General features: G+C 37.8%; 2 protein-coding genes across 2 annotated transcripts; one reads left to right on the top strand and one right to left on the bottom strand.

Annotated features, from left to right (window-relative positions):
• Positions 1-281: 281 nt before the first annotated feature.
• On the top strand, positions 282-10,451 carry LOC136252633 (rab11 family-interacting protein 1-like). Its single transcript, XM_066045151.1, has 7 exons — positions 282-525; positions 674-712; positions 5,173-5,284; positions 5,341-5,899; positions 6,602-7,523; positions 7,914-8,227; positions 10,040-10,451. Exons 1-7 carry the CDS (start codon positions 486-488, stop codon positions 10,196-10,198), a joined length of 2,145 nt encoding a protein of 714 aa, XP_065901223.1. The 5' UTR covers positions 282-485; the 3' UTR covers positions 10,199-10,451.
• Positions 10,365-15,467, bottom strand: LOC136252634 (steroidogenic acute regulatory protein, mitochondrial-like). The gene is made up of 4 exons (XM_066045152.1): positions 15,252-15,467; positions 12,782-12,818; positions 12,277-12,379; positions 10,365-10,852 (listed from the first exon to the last, which is right to left on the bottom strand). Exons 1-4 carry the CDS (start codon positions 15,417-15,419, stop codon positions 10,504-10,506), a joined length of 657 nt encoding a protein of 218 aa, XP_065901224.1. The 5' UTR covers positions 15,420-15,467; the 3' UTR covers positions 10,365-10,503.
• Between the last annotated feature and the right edge of the window lie 291 nt (positions 15,468-15,758).

Genomic DNA, 15,758 nt, shown 5'->3' with positions numbered 1-15,758 from the left:
GACACAGCTGTTTACCTACTGTTTTTCTGTTGGCATTCAGGGTATAGCTAATCGATCACATGATTGTGTATGTGCTAGTGCGAAAGTACAGTAAATTGGTCAGAGCAAGTTCTCCCTATATACGTCAATAATATTTTATAGCAGTTAGCTTACTTAGCTAGCTACCAGTTGCACTATCATACAAATCATTTTTGAATCTGAACCAGGAGGGATCATACACAAACACTGCAATGTGTACGGATCATGCGGTGTGGTCATGTCATTGTATTGGTGGAGTCATGGAAGCCGGTTGAGTGGCAACCTGCCGTGGTATGGCTTCTCACGCGTAAATTTACTATTGACCGCCTCATAAAGAGATTTAAGAGATTTAAATGTCCTGAAGGGCTGATGATCAGTATTTGCTCTTATTTAGTTTGTAGAGTACAGTAGGCGCTAGATTTCTCCTAAAAGTATAGCTAGTCGCCGTTATCGTCAAAGACGCTTCAATGTCGTCTAGTCTTGTTCCTTCCCACGTGCAAGTAACAGGTTAGCGGCTAGCACAGATTGATGTAGTGGTATTACCATTTCGTGCACACGTGTAATCATGTAAGCAGGCAATCACGCACGCACGTACCTATATCATGTCGTGAAGCGGGAGTTTGGTTGTTAGGGGTTGTGTCTTGTTCTTGTATAGTGCATAAGGCGAGGAATCTCAGCGTGAAAGGAAAAAATGGTGAGTGGTTGTCATTGTGACAGTTTGCAAGTGTCCTTTGTGTGCTCACAACACGCACAACAGCTCTCCAATAATTCAGTAAACCTCCGTATACTTGTAAATTCACCCTTGTTTGTCACAACCATACAACTGTTAATTATTTGTTTACATGTCATGCATACAAGAGCCTTCTCACAAATGCTTGTAAACTTAATACTTGCAGTAACTGTATGGCTTGGAGACAAACTAGTTGTGTATTTTTTATGGAGTATTGTGTAATATAATAGTCAAGGCATTGGGTACAATGTGACAATGTATATGTAGGGTCAGTTAGCCTGTGCTCATCCTATTGTTTAAGAGTTGTTTATGCCAGTGAATATAATTGGAAGATGTTATCAACAAGCCATAGGTGTATGTTTTGCCCAGATGCAGCTGTTTAGTCTTACAACATCAGTGTGTTTTACTTCAACACATTACATAAATATAACCATTCCTTACTCTACTACAATATAGTTCTTTGTTGTTTCTGTGCATTTGACCTTCTCCATGTGATGAGGGTATACAGGAAATGCTAACTCAACAGTGCACCTGATGACATAATAGTTTTCTCACATAGAAAAGCACTTGCATGCTGATATCTTTCTTTCTTTGTAGCCCTGACAACAAACAATGCTATAAATTTGTACATCTGTGTGAGTTTAGTATGTGTTCAGGTGTTAAGCTTTTGTGGCTTGTTAAAATGTAGTTTGTAATTCAACCAGCCTACGGTAGTATGTAGTTGCACTGAGAGGAAGGTAGCTGTATGTATTTTTAAGAAATAGTTTTAAATATTTCAATAAAATCTCTTTTCACCGCTACAGCTGGTACGACATTATAAAAGACGCTTTGAGCATGATTCTAATGCACTGCCACTTCCATCACACGTTTTATAGTATGATTCACTTATCCCAAAGGCACACCCACAGTCCTCGAGTTGACAGGTCACGTTTTGAAATCGATTGGATTGTTATAGATAGGCTAAGACAGCCAAGGATGACAGTCAGCTGTTTTTTCAGAAGTGTGGCATGATTCAGAGACTTGTGGATATTTACGCATGCATGATATGAGATTTGGAACAATCGCTTAGTAAGAACACTGTTTAGAATAGTTGTATGAATTGCAATGCTTGCCTGTACCAACTTGACTACTAATAAGGCTGTTTTACCGGTTTTGTTGTCTTGTAATTACTTACTGGTTTTATTTACAACAAAAATAACCTAGCTGAGGTCTTTAGTCTATACCAACTGCTTAGAGCTGTTATATAAGTAGTTTAGCATACAGTGAAGCTTGATTTGCTGAGGACTGTATGGTCCTTCCAGAAAATTTAGCAGTGAATTGAAGGGATCTATATATATTAAATTAAGGATGGTGGTTTAGTGAAATGAAAAAGTGAGTAATCTGTAATCAAGCATGTGGTTCTTGTAGGTCATCTTGATCAAATTATAGTCCACAACCGGCTTTTGTACATCTTCTGGGAGGCTTTTCACAATGGGGCATAGTATGTTTGGCTATTATATTGTCCAGTAATTCACAATACTACCAAATATGCAGTTTTTCAAACGTGTATCGTTTCCTCGTATTTTATGGTAGTAGCCACCATAAACTAATGGTGTTTGATATTGCAGTCTTTCTTTATAACGATGTGCTCTTCTATCTTTTGGTAACCCATCAGTGGAAGCATTTTATATGTTACCTAATATGGTTGTGTGGTGACAGTGGTGGTTAAGTGTTGGGTTGAACACTAGTAATTAACTCCATTGAGTGTGGGTCATGAATAAGCCTAAACACCTGGGAGATTGTGTGGCTGTCACATATGGAAACCATACGGATATTTCCTTTGGATTGGTTTAAGTCACCACCATCAAAAGCCAATTTAAGTCCAATAATATTTATATAAAAATAAATCTTATATCATGGACATGTTGTGATCAACAAGTGTCCGCAACTGGTGTGCCTTTTGTATCTAGATCATTTCTCATATGTGCCAACAAGTCACCACCATCAAAAGTCTAATAATATTTATTTAAAAAAATAAATCCTATATCATGGACATGTTGTGATCAACAAGTGTTCGTCATTCCTGTTGCCTTTTTCTTTCTTTGTCTGTATCAAAATTCATGTGCCAACCTTTTGACCGTATCAATTTCATGTAAATTGTTATGTCATTCTAAAGTCATTCTAAAGATCATTTCAATCATTAATTCATAGCTGTACATAATGATTGCTTTCATGAAATAATGTTAATGAGGTAGTTATAGTTGGTCAATACTTTCTGATGAATTTGGTCTTAAGAAATTGTGAACTAGTTTCTAATCTATTGTGTGGTTGATTATAACCTGTTCTAGTGATGATAAAGTAGTACTAGTCTGTATTGAAGTGATTATTATCCTTGTCAATACCTCACTGTGGTGTTGATAACTTTAGCAGTTTTGATAGTACAGGCTGTATGTGTAAAGTTTGTATTGAGTCTTGTTTGTTTATTATGACCATGCCTGGGATCTTGTGCCACTTAGCACTACTTCATGACTTTGTGCTGCTCCATGACCTTGTGCCTCTTTGCGTTACTCTGTGATTTTGCGTGCTTCTTAGCACTGCTACAGTATATTAGTTTGTGTCTCTTAGTATTGCTCCAGAACCATAACTTTAAGAACTGTGACAATCATGTTTGTTACATAAACTATTGTAGGCTACTAAATAGAGGAGGCCACTTATCATGAAATATGTGTATGAGAAGTTGTTCAATCCAAACACATACCTTAGGTGTTACCAAGTATTTAAAACACAAATGTTAAGTCAGTGCTGCATAAGAACCTTCAAGCTTCTTCGTAGTATCCTACTGTAAGTCTATACTAGGGAGTGTTAGAGAGAGTAGGCTCTTGTAAAAAGTGTTAAATAACACAAAACAATGTACCATTTTGCATGGCAGATCTCTCATTGATGTGCCTTTCCTGATTACAAGTAGCAAGTTCTTCGTATTTTGTTCGTTCGTCATTGTGAGTTAAGAGACTACAAATGCTGCAATATTTAGTGGGGTAACCACCTACATGCAGTATTCTGGCAGTGCCTTTACTGGTATTTAGGCAAACAGAAGTATAACACATGTATGATACCCCCTAACTTATAGGTTTACAATAGTTCAATATATGTCCATCAGCGTCTTTCCCAATTGTGCATATATACAATACAACATTCATGAAGTGAAAATGAAAAGCCATATTGTTAAGTTATGAATACCAATACACACATGTGATGGAGTCTGGTGTTTGCCAGGTGTAACCAAAGTAATGAGGGCTGTATCTCGTAATGAATTCTTGGTGGTCTTGTGTTGAGGAAAACACAGTGTAGTACAAATAGAGTCTACAGGGTCCCAGTAGATATGGCTCAACAGAGCCCAGACTGACTTGTGGTTATAACATTGATTGTTGGTTGGTCTTGCTTGTTTGCTCAACATTGGTCATCACTAAGATTCCTGACACTAGTGGAATCACCACCAAGTCTAATTTGGTTTTTACAGTTATCTATTTTTTAAAGGTTGTCAAGCTACTCTAATACAAAGCTCTGTAAATTGTAGTGGGCTCACCAAGAGCGTGGTGAATGTGTTTTTGTACGTGTGTGTGTGTGTGTGTGTGTGTGTGTGTGTGTGTGTGTGTGTGTGTGTGTGTGTGTGTGTGTGTGTGTGTGTGTGTGTGTGTGTGTATGCCTGTGCATATGTGCATTCATGCGTGTGTAAGAACTCTTCTCACATTGTTCCAGTTTGCATAACTTTTTTTATAAAAAGGGACCCAGTGTAAATTAGCCCATCCAGCCATGTTGTAATGGATACCTGTACCACCTGGTGTTAAAGTGAACGCTGTGTCTCACGTACCATGTAAGCTAGGCTCATATGGGACTTCAGGTACCCATACTCCTTCACTCCTGAGACTGGTACAGTCCTATTCCTGGGAGGTTTTTCCAACATTGACTTGTAGTCTACTAAGTAGTGAACAGGTGGCCCAGTGTGTTACTGGGTAGGTGTAATGATGTGTCACTGAGTAGGTGTATGAAAACTGAAGGTTTTTTTTTCTTTTCCATACATGTCTGTGTAGTACATGAGTATACAGTACATATACATGTACTCCCCACCTGTCCCATATCTACAAGTATTAACTAGTCAGTGTGGCTTATAGCACTGAGTGTCCAAGGTTCTGCCTGTCTAGAGGATGTACCTATCTTAATCTATAGGATTTATCTCTTAGGCTTCTCATGATATCATCCGTTAAACATGTGGGCTAGTGAATGCATCATAGCTTACTTATATTGGTTCTGTGTTTGTGTATTAGTTTACAGTGATCAGTTAATGGTAATGTGCTTGTAATGTAAATAAACAGTAATACTCAGTTGTGTTTGTTTGTTAGTGAAGTATAATTAATTACTCCTTGTGTTTGTTATTTGACATTGTGCAGGATTCAGTGATGTTTACCTGAAGTTGAAAGTTGATAAAGAGAGGTTAAAAGTGAAGACACAAAGTGGCAGTGGTGATAATGATGCATGCGAATGGAATTACTCCACAACACTGTAAGTGTTAGACTAACTTTCAACTAATTTGACAATCCTGTTCTTTCCTTTTGTAGGCCATTAAAGTGCCTCGACACCAGTTTACAGGTCACCATCTACAGCAAGGCTACTTTTGAAGACAAACTTCTTGGATATGTTGGTATCCCTTTGAGTGGTTATAATTTATTTGGCAAACCAGTTACAAGCTGGCATTCACTGGGTACTAAACCCAGTAAGCCTAACAAGGTTATTACAAGTGGAGAAGTTGAGGTTACCATCTGTTTTGTGTCATCTCCGCCGAAAGACATTACTTCCAATCTCAGCAGGTCAAAAGAAAACATTCGCAAATCCAATCCAATACTATTACCTAATCAGGAAGGAGAAGTGTCCAGACGTGACCTCAAGGATCGAATTAGAAGATCATTTAGGAGGAAGAAAACCTCTGATACACCACAGCATTCGTTAGACTTGGAAGCTCTAAATATTTCACTAAAGGAAGATCATCGCCACCTGTCACGTCCAGTCAGCCTTGCACTAACCAGTACCACTGCAAGAATGGAGAGCTCCAAGCGAATATCTTCACAATCTCTTCATGATAGAGAAGACAATTTCAAATACTTCACAGAAGAACCTGAAGTGAGTACAGTATATGAGAATCTGTCTCTCTACATTCACCTTTGTGGAAGGGTCACTTCTTTTAAATGCCCAACATAAGAAGTTTGTATGGTAATCCACTTGTCTACATGTTATGGTGAAGAAGGTTTGGCCCTTAGGTGACCCAGCTAATTTAGTCTGATTCCATTTTCTTAACTCAATAGAAATTTGATACTGTTGTACCTGAGTTGGCATTAGTCTACACATGCAGGCCCATATTGGCCAGAATACTTCTAAGTTGTTACCACCCATTTGTTAGTATCCTAGTAACCCATTGTGCTACAAGAAATAAGATCTATGCATATGTTTAATGGTCCAATGTGTTTAAATGATATTTAAATGGCACTTGAAAGTTTATAGGACTGATGGCTGGTCATGCATGGTCAGCTGAGAGATGGGAATGTCACACAAATATGAAGTTTTGTTAGTGCAATAAGATCATCTGTTGTCTAAGCATGCCTGACAAGTTATGGCTTACCATATATAGCTTCATAGCAGTCATTTGTATGGCTGTTGTAATGCTATAACACATTAGTATCATCCTGTGTAGGTCATTTGTATGATTTTTGCCTCAAATATAAACTTGCTCTGTCAGTTTTCTTTGTCAAAGTAGGCCATTTTTGTTTGACATTTCATTGTCAATGTGTGTGTGATTATGACTGAACTGTTTTGTTCTGTTTACAGGAGAATCAAGTCAGGTTACAGAGAAGGAAGTACAGGCAGAGGGCTAATAGTTCCAGTGCTTTGCTGGCCAGAAAGAACAGTCCCAGAAGTTGTGAATCCCTGGTGCCCAAAAACACATCTTTGACAGAAATCAGGAATGGAAGTGTAGACAGCAACACCAGCATCCGTTCCTGTAGCTCTGAGTCAACTTCAGCCTATTTCAGTGGCAGTAACTCACGGTTTGACCAGAATAACGGAAATATGGACAGAGTGTCTACCTCTACAGGTTCAAGCCTTGAAGATATCAAGGCAGCAGAAATCAAACAAGCTCAATGTAATCTTTTTGATGATGGCATTACTGTACAGGGGAAGAGTCATTCCACTCCTAAAACTAGTCCAATGTTGAGCACTAAATTTTCACCATCTGAAACAAGAAAAGGAAGTCATGAACAGTTTGATTCTAGTCCTGTTAACAGGCCAACGGAAGCCACAGACAGTAGAGAACTTCGTAAACACACCTCTAACCCTTCACTGAAGTTCAGTGAAGGATATTCTCCCTTTAATGGTAAACCTGTGCCTTCCTTGGTCAGAGCAAACACTCATACGTCGTTTTCACGGAAACAAGTGACAAACTCAAGTGGCAGAAGAGCTACTTACAACCACAGTCGTCCAAAGAGTACAATTTCTATGGACAGAAGAAGTTCCCTAAAAGATATGAGAAAATCACCAGAAGCAAGCAAGGACATATCAAAGATATACCTTCTAGTTAAAAACGCTGCACACACTCATTCAACCTCTCCCACTCACTCACCTACACCCAGAAGAAAATCTGCTGATGGTGATCCTTTATTGGAAAAGGCTAAACCACAAACATTTACTTCATCTCCATCAAGGAAAGGACACACAGTTGCTTACACTAAGAACTCCCCCATGGCACTTGAAGGTATCCCACATAACTGTAAACCATTCACTCCCAAACAACCCTCATATGGTTTCACTTTTCAAATTTTACTTCTGATAAGACTGGGCCTTGAAAAGGAGAACATATTGAATAAAATATCCTCATAGTATTCCTTATGTTGGTAAAGAGATTAGTACCTTTATGTTGTGACAACTTTTGTTTGCTTCCAGCCGTCCTTATAGGGTGATTGGTATGCTTATCGCTTGTAATGTGAACCCTTGGGGTGTATACATATATGTTGTACGATATTTGCTCCAATCAGTGTATTGTTACAACTAATCTGACTATGGTATAGATACCCTTACTACATACATTACTGCTTGTTTGTAAAAATCAGGTTTGGAATTTAATGCTGTGTTGTTGTTTCTGTAGGCAAGTTTTCAGTGTTGCCGCCATCAATTCAAAAGCAGTCATCGATCCCGGAGAGCATATCTATGCCCACACTATCAGTATCAGCTCTGATAGACTCAACTCCCACCAAACAAAACAAACTTTCACTAGATGCAATTGATGGTGATAAAAATGTTGATGCAATGTTGGACTACTGTACTCTACCAAGAGCACCAAGATCATCTAAAAGATTGGAACACTTGTTTGCTAAACCAAAAGTCGATGACGCACTACTGGAAGAGAAGAGAATAGAAGAAGAACAGAAACTGAAGGAGTACAAAGAAGCACCAAAAGAGGTTTGTCCCATATATGTACAACTTACATGTGCAGTTTCACACAATGTTGTGTAATACTAATGTATTGTTGGTGCTGCCATCCCAGCTGCCATTAAAGATACCACTACATGTTATTACACATTTTATGTATTGTGAAAGAGAATACAACAAGTTTATATGGTGTAGAAATTTGTTATCCAGAATGATGTCTCTGACACAACACTCGGTGGTGTATACACTGTAGTAGTTCTATTTCCTGGAATTGGCGATGAATATAATTTCTGCTAAAGTATCTAGTCATTGAGCTGACATGTCAAAAATTCCAAACCAAAATATTTCTTTCTGAATGCCACACATGTATGTGCCTATATATTTGTCATCTATACCATACCACTCATTTTTGTATCATAACATTTAGTATCTTTAACTTGTACAAGTATTTCTTTAATAATGGATACTACTTTGGAACCTAAGAGAACAACCATTAGTGTCCTTATTGTCAATATAGTATTCTGAGTTCCAAATTACTGTGTGTACGTTCCACTGTAATGAAGGATTATCATTACTGTGCATTTACTCTTGAGGTTCAGTACTTATGGTACAGCTGTTGGCTTGCATTTGTAGCCGAATTGGAAGAGTAGTCTCATGGCCATTAGTGTTGCACCAATATGCATTATTTTTTCACATTTACCAATTATTTGCCTATTCCTGTAACCAATATTCTTCAGACTAGGGAAAGAGGAACAGAAAATCACTGAAAGTTTATATGCATAATTATAATGTAGTCAATGTAATTAATTGTGTGGGCGGCTTTTTAAAACAATGTTTGCTACAATTTAGCTGCTAACCCCTTTCATGGAAAAGGAAACCAAGTAGTTATAAAACTGCTAAGCCAGCTTATCAAACACTGTTTTTAGTGGGATTCCAGATCCTTTGTGAAGAGTTATTGACTAATTGTGTGGGCAACCGATAAATATACACAGCCTGCTATAGCCTTGCAGCCATACTTTCATAAACAAACAAGCCTAAACAGTTATAAAAACAATTGCAGCAAATAAATGTTGTACTACTCACTGCTGCATTTACCGCTTTCTTTACTTTCACCTGCTCATTGTCGTCACTAATGACTGATTGTGGGTTTCAGTTAATTGGAAAATTATTTCACTTTATAACCGATATCGGCTGTTACTGATAATTCAGCCGATTATCAGTGCAACACTAATGGCCACCTGACTATAATAATTTTTACAAGTGCAGTGTGATAACATTGTTTTGATTGTGTTTAGTACAGTAGCTTTCAAGTGCTAACTAGCAAAATATGATGTGGTCAAACGATTACATAGTAGACTAAGGATGTAATCTGTACTTTGCAGACCATTCTTCATGGTATTAATATATTCAAGCAGTTACTGTAGAAGATGCTGGCAATATACTAGAATTCTGTGTGTTTCATATTGATGCGTTTTAAAATAAGAGATCAAAATCTCCTAAATGTGTTTGTACGTAAATCTGTTCTTAGTATGCAACCCATCTCTTGGTCAATATTTATGTACACTTTTAAGTTCGCAAGAGAATCAAGTAAGTGTCACCAGACAGTATTACTGTTTACATACCACAATTATCAAGGTGTTTTAAGAGTTCCGGTCCGCTGTAGTGCATAAACAAATTACCTACTTTTAGGAACACAGTACAATGGTTTATATATTTATACACTATTCAGTGATCTTATTTGGTTTGCACAACATGTATCACTTAATCATGGTGGCAGCAAAGTGTCTTGTTTTATATTAACTGACATTCCATATTAATTGTGAATGTACTATTATTTTATAGGAGCTGATTAAGGAGTTGATGAAGCAAAGAGATATGTTGGCACAGAGGGATAGTGAGCTTGAATCAGTTAAGACCTACCTAGACAATTTATTGATCCGTGTAATGGAGGTTAACCCCTCTCTATTGGATACTGTTTCACAACACAAGCCAAAGAGTTGAAATTCTACCACCAATTGGGAACATTTACTGGACGTACCGTCATGCTATCACAGTACACATAATGAATTACAAATCCTCCATGTACATAGCACACGTAATGATTTTTTAAACCTGCTAGGTATTTAACTATCTATGTATTGTCTTTAATGTCTGTTTTGTGAATATATTTGATGTATAATATGATTATTATACACAGTATCTTGTACGTGCACATTTTGAATATTTCTGTACTATTTGTATTTGACTAACAGAACTTGGCCTAAAGAAATACAGTCAATAGAGTCTTTTATGTTTCCTGGTGAGTTTCACTGCTTCTCTTTCAAATAGACGTCATGGTAAAAAGTTGTCATTGACATTCTCCAGTCATCTCCGGTTTTCATTACTCCGTGGTTGATAACAAAATCTGGAAGTAGGCCCTTCAAGTCTGTGTGCGTTATTGTAGTAATAACAGAAGAAGCAGGATCATCCTCGTCTGGTCGTAAGATAGAGACAGAGATTCGTGTCTCAGCACGTATCACTCTTGGTTTCTCTGGGGCACCAGGGTGTGTGGCAGGTAGAGCTACAACGTATGTTGTCCTAGTTGGCTCATCAGTAAGCACCTTGACATGTTGAACCAGATCCCTGTCTGAAACCAGAGATGGTAGAGGAATATACCTGTGTATGTCAACAAAAGTTATAAACAATTGAACAATGGCAATCTTGGCTGTACATGTGAAATCAAGCAGTCAGTCAAATCACTGACATTAGTACAACCAGATGTGGTGTTTGGAATTGCCAACCTGGTACTGTTATTTCAAAATTTTATTTGGTCCGGCCAGACCAGTTTTGGTTGCTGGACCATTCTTGGCATCCAAAATTGGTCCAGGTCAAACCAGGGGTTGCCAAACCAATTTTCAGGTCTAGTGTGAGTTCTAGGATGTAGTCCACCAAACTACATGCAGTATGTAGCTATTAGTTTTGTTCACCAAACCGGTCCGGATGAAGCAGGCGTACCTGAGAGCTTATACCACTGTATGCAGGTAGGTGCTTAGCCAGACTATCCAGATTAAATTCTTTGTTTCCAGATATAGCTATAAACTATTTTGTTCTGGCCAGACTGATTTTTCAGTTGCATACTTTTTGGTTAGTAAAAGAGTTGCAGTACTGGTGCAAGTTATAGCCATCCATTGCAAGCATGCAGACTGACTTACCTCATGGCTGAGTCACACCTCGGTATATGTTACATTCATAAGAAGTATGGATAACTGTTTTATCTTGCATAGCTACAAAATCAACACCTGGAGCTGTGTTGGCCATTTTATAGTATAGCAGGAAAGAATGGCTCCGAGGCTATAATATTATCACAAAACAATTAGGCCAACAATAAATATTCAGGGGTGAAAGCTAGTAAGGGAGAAACTAGCATTATACAGTTATACAGCAAAATAAAGGAGTGATGATATGGATAACTAGTATAATTATAGCTTCCTTACTTATTAAAGGTTGTTCTATTAGAGTGGTTGACTGCTCTATTAAGGTATCTCAATTTTTAATACAAGCATTGGCTGTTTCCTTCATTTCATTCAGTAGTTTTGGTCTAGCTACTACAAGCACACTCATAGTAACTGGCACAATAAATTAGAGGATGAACGAAGACAATGTCTTTCTTAAATTCCAAGCATTAATAAAGCACATACAACTGTATGTAGCAAGTGTCATCATTAATACATGATTTTATACTTCCTACTTTGAATTCATTAGATGTTTAAAGCTGTTAATCACATCACAGACCAGTAAGGCAGCCAGAACGAGGGTGGAGGATATAGTAATGCAAGGGTATACAACGATCATGCTATTTGAGTCTCACAATATGACCATGGTTAACATATTCTTACATAAATGTTTTTCATTGCCAAAATATGGGTGAATATTTATTCCAACACACTCAACACAGCTACTTTCCAGTATGCATAGTATTAAGTATGCTGACTAAAGTGATAGCTGTCCTTAATGAGGATCCAAATTATGTATATCCCTCCCACCAGGAGCCCATGACACTGCACAACATGTCACTATTATGGGTTGCTGTTCACACTAACCAGTATATAGTCTTGTAATCTCCATGATCCTCCAAGACTTTGATTTCTGAAAATGCTCTGTCGTAACGCAACCTCAATGGAATATCCGTCACCAACTTCACAGCTAATAAATATTAAACATTTTTGATTAACACCTTTTAATGCGACATAATTATAATCCAACGTTGTATTGTTAAAACATAAAGTGACGTCTTGTAATTATGATGTACAATAAAACCTCACTTAACAGCCACCTCTATAATAAGACCATCTGGTTATAATGACAGTATAGGCCCTAAAGCATAACTATTACACCTTTTCAGCTATAAGTCACTAAGTCTAAGTCCTTGCAATTAGGTTAGGTAATCCTAAGGCTGCAGCACATGTTGCTGTCAGACCTTCAGTGCTGGTCACTGTAAAGCATTAATACAATACAATACAATACAATTATGTAATGATCTAAGACAACATGCACCTCTGTGACCATAATAGGCTTTCAATACAACTTTAAACAGTACTTACTTACCATCTTCCACAGGGATTCCACCCAGTTTGCTCACAAACTGCAAAGAAAAATTATGTAATGACATTTTCAGCAGTGAGATATGGCTCAATAGTCTATATCAGGTGTATCATGTGTAATAGATGGAACTTGTTAACTTGTACACGTATTATGTCATTGTAATAGATCACTTGAGTGTAAGTTACTGTATATAGTAACTATTATGTACTTTGTAGCCAGTTGTGTTTCTGTGTGGTTGTATACATTACATTGCTGCTGTGGTCTAGTATAGCCATTACACATCATGTCAGCTTATCTACGAGGCTCATTACACATGATAACCTCATTATAGTGACCATGGCAAGTAGGTCCCAAACATACCTACGGTGTTCTTTATAACCTCATTAATAAGACCACCTCGTTATAGTGACCATGGCAAGTACAGTATAGTGGGAAATTTTTAATTGATGGAACTTTCGCAAAACTGTGTAAAATACCAGTTATACATTTTTTTTAATACACGAAAGTCTAATATGGATTGGTAAGGTAATAGCTATGTGTATAAACATTTCACAATTATCTTTTCACAAAGTTATCATTATTCCCGAAATTCACAAATGTTTCATCCCTTGAAAATTTCTATCTATAGGGTAGGTCTCAAACATAGCTAAGGTGTACTTCATGACCTCAGTAATAAGACCACCTCATTATAGTGACCATGTCAAGTAGGTCCCAAACATAGCTAAGGTGTACTTCATGACCTCATTAATAAGACCACCTCATTACAGTGACCATGTCAAGTAGGTCCCAAACATAGCTAAGGTGTACTTCATGACCTCAGTAATAAGACCACCTCATTATAGTGACCATGTCAAGTAGGTCCCAAACACAGGTAAGGTGTACTTCATGACCTCATTAATAAGACCACCTCATTATAGTGACCATGTCAAGTAGGTGTACTTTGAATCTCACTATACTAACCATGTCATGCATAGCTAAGGTGTGGTTCATGTAATACCTGAGGCCAAAATATTTTTTAATCCTTTGCCTGATTCACTTTTTCTCTGCTATGGTTCTTAGCTATCAGTGACTGTAGAATAAAGTCTAGGCCAAGCCATCACTCCTAATTCAGGTATGTAGTGAGAAAAAGTAGTCTGACCACCAGAGACTAGCTATGTATTTTCATACACTTCTTTGTGGTCTACAAGTTATGTCTGGGACTAATTCAACACAGATACATGATGAATGCATATTGTTGAAATTTCTGTCAGCATGTCATCAAGAGTTCATAATATAAAGAAGGGATGTCATGGTAGGTACAAAAAGGGATATACTGTGTTGTCTCACTCATAGCTACTCTGTTTGATATTACACTACAAGCCACAGGAATATATTCTTGTTTCCAGTCACCTGCCTCCATGGTAATTTTAGAACTTCCTGCACTTGTATTGGCTGTTTATTAGTGAACAAATAGCCACGTTACTATGACAATGTCAGACTCTTCTTTGAAAAACTCACAACAATAGAAGTGATAATAAGTGCTGCATTCCATAATAAAGGAATCGTAACGGAATAGCTGGCAAGAACTTTCAGAATCTAGGGGACCCATGAATGTTGTTATACCACTGTAAGTTCACAGATTAAACGCGCGTGCGCGCGCGCGCGCACACACACACACCCACAATCTGGCTAAGCAACATTAGCTACGCACTGCATATTATCATGCTCAGATACCAGTTATTGCTTGGTGTGGAACATTGTATGGCAAAAATACAACCTTTTATCTTAAGCATGAATATTATAGCCATATACGCATTGCCTTGATGTGCTGTTCAAATCAACAGAAGAGTGCCATTGTGACCTGGTTTATATCACTATATGACTACAAACGACATTACCCATACAGTCTGCCCTTTTGGCTACATGTGATACAACATTATACAGAGATGAATTCGCTATAGCTATCTCACTATTCATGCAACAACTACAGAAAATGGTGCACACGTGATGTAGCAGGATGACAGGAATATCACAGTTTGTCAACACTGCCTGACTAATAGCTACATGGGATCAAGTAGCTATACAGCTAGCTAGCTAGCCAGTTGTACGCTCAGCTTACACAGCTAAGTAATGGACTTAAAGTCAGCCAGTTTGGCAAGCCACATTTTAAATTTAATACTGCAATACATTTGGCCTGACATCATGGACATTCATGGCATGATAATTATTCAGGCCACGCGTAGCAGTGCGTGCCAAATAACTATCCATGCATAACGTATAATGTTAACTTTTAATGGGGTTTTTGTTCTCTCAGTTTTATCAGTCAGACTACAGCAGTTTAGTGGTACTAGCTTACTGAGCTAGGGGGAAGCGAATTAAGGCCGACAGAGAGGACACCTCGGGGGACAGCACCATTCGGGAACGCACCGGCAGGCTCTGCCTTCTCTACAAACCCTCCAGTGCCTAACTGGTAGACTTGACAACAACAACTCACCTTGTAGACGACGTGATGCGAGTGATCAATAGTTCCCTTGTAGATTGTCGTGTGTTCAAAGGTCTTGGCCACCTTCCAGTCGGGACAGCATTCATCTCTGACCACCTGCTCGCGTAGTTTCTCAAACTCGGTGTAAAGGTCGATCGTTTCGATTGTCTCCTCAGCCATTTCGCAATAGTAAAACTATTTTTGCGTGCCATATAAGTGTAGACTAGCTAAATTTCGCGATTTTTAAATAGTGGTCTTGATATAGTGTCATTATTCTTTTCTCTCTTTTTTTAAAGGGAAGACTACATCAGTAGAAAACTACTGCTTTTTAACATCTGCTTCAACCACAAGGTTTAATGATTATACTAGTACATGTAAATTAAACTAATGTACTGTATAATATCTTATAATTAGACTATTAGCTAATTATAATATTATATATACCATACATAATCATTGCGAAGCTGGTAGTTATGGCAATAATATGATAGCTAAACATGGCATTCATGATGTAGGTGT

Source organism: Dysidea avara, chromosome 4 (assembly GCF_963678975.1).
Source record: "Dysidea avara chromosome 4, odDysAvar1.4, whole genome shotgun sequence".
Lineage (NCBI taxonomy): Eukaryota > Metazoa > Porifera > Demospongiae > Dictyoceratida > Dysideidae > Dysidea > Dysidea avara.
Note: the sequence above shows the minus strand (reverse complement) of the source record. Positions and strands in the feature narration are given on the sequence as shown.

Bases quoted from the DNA above. Each gene is read 5' to 3' on its own strand.
- LOC136252633 (XM_066045151.1), top strand. From the start codon at position 486: ATGTCGTCTAGTCTTGTTCCTTCCCACGTGCAAGTAACAG. The intron at 713-5,172 runs GTGAGTGGTTGT...GACATTGTGCAG, and splicing joins CAGCGTGAAAGGAAAAAATG to GATTCAGTGATGTTTACCTG. The intron at 7,524-7,913 runs GTATCCCACATA...TTGTTTCTGTAG, and splicing joins CTCCCCCATGGCACTTGAAG to GCAAGTTTTCAGTGTTGCCG.
- LOC136252634 (XM_066045152.1), bottom strand. From the start codon at position 15,419: ATGGCTGAGGAGACAATCGAAACGATCGACCTTTACACCGAGTTTGAG. The intron at 12,819-15,251 runs GTGAGTTGTTGT...TTTTCTTTGCAG, and splicing joins CGCATCACGTCGTCTACAAG to TTTGTGAGCAAACTGGGTGG. The intron at 12,380-12,781 runs GTAAGTAAGTAC...AATATTTATTAG, and splicing joins TGGAATCCCTGTGGAAGATG to CTGTGAAGTTGGTGACGGAT.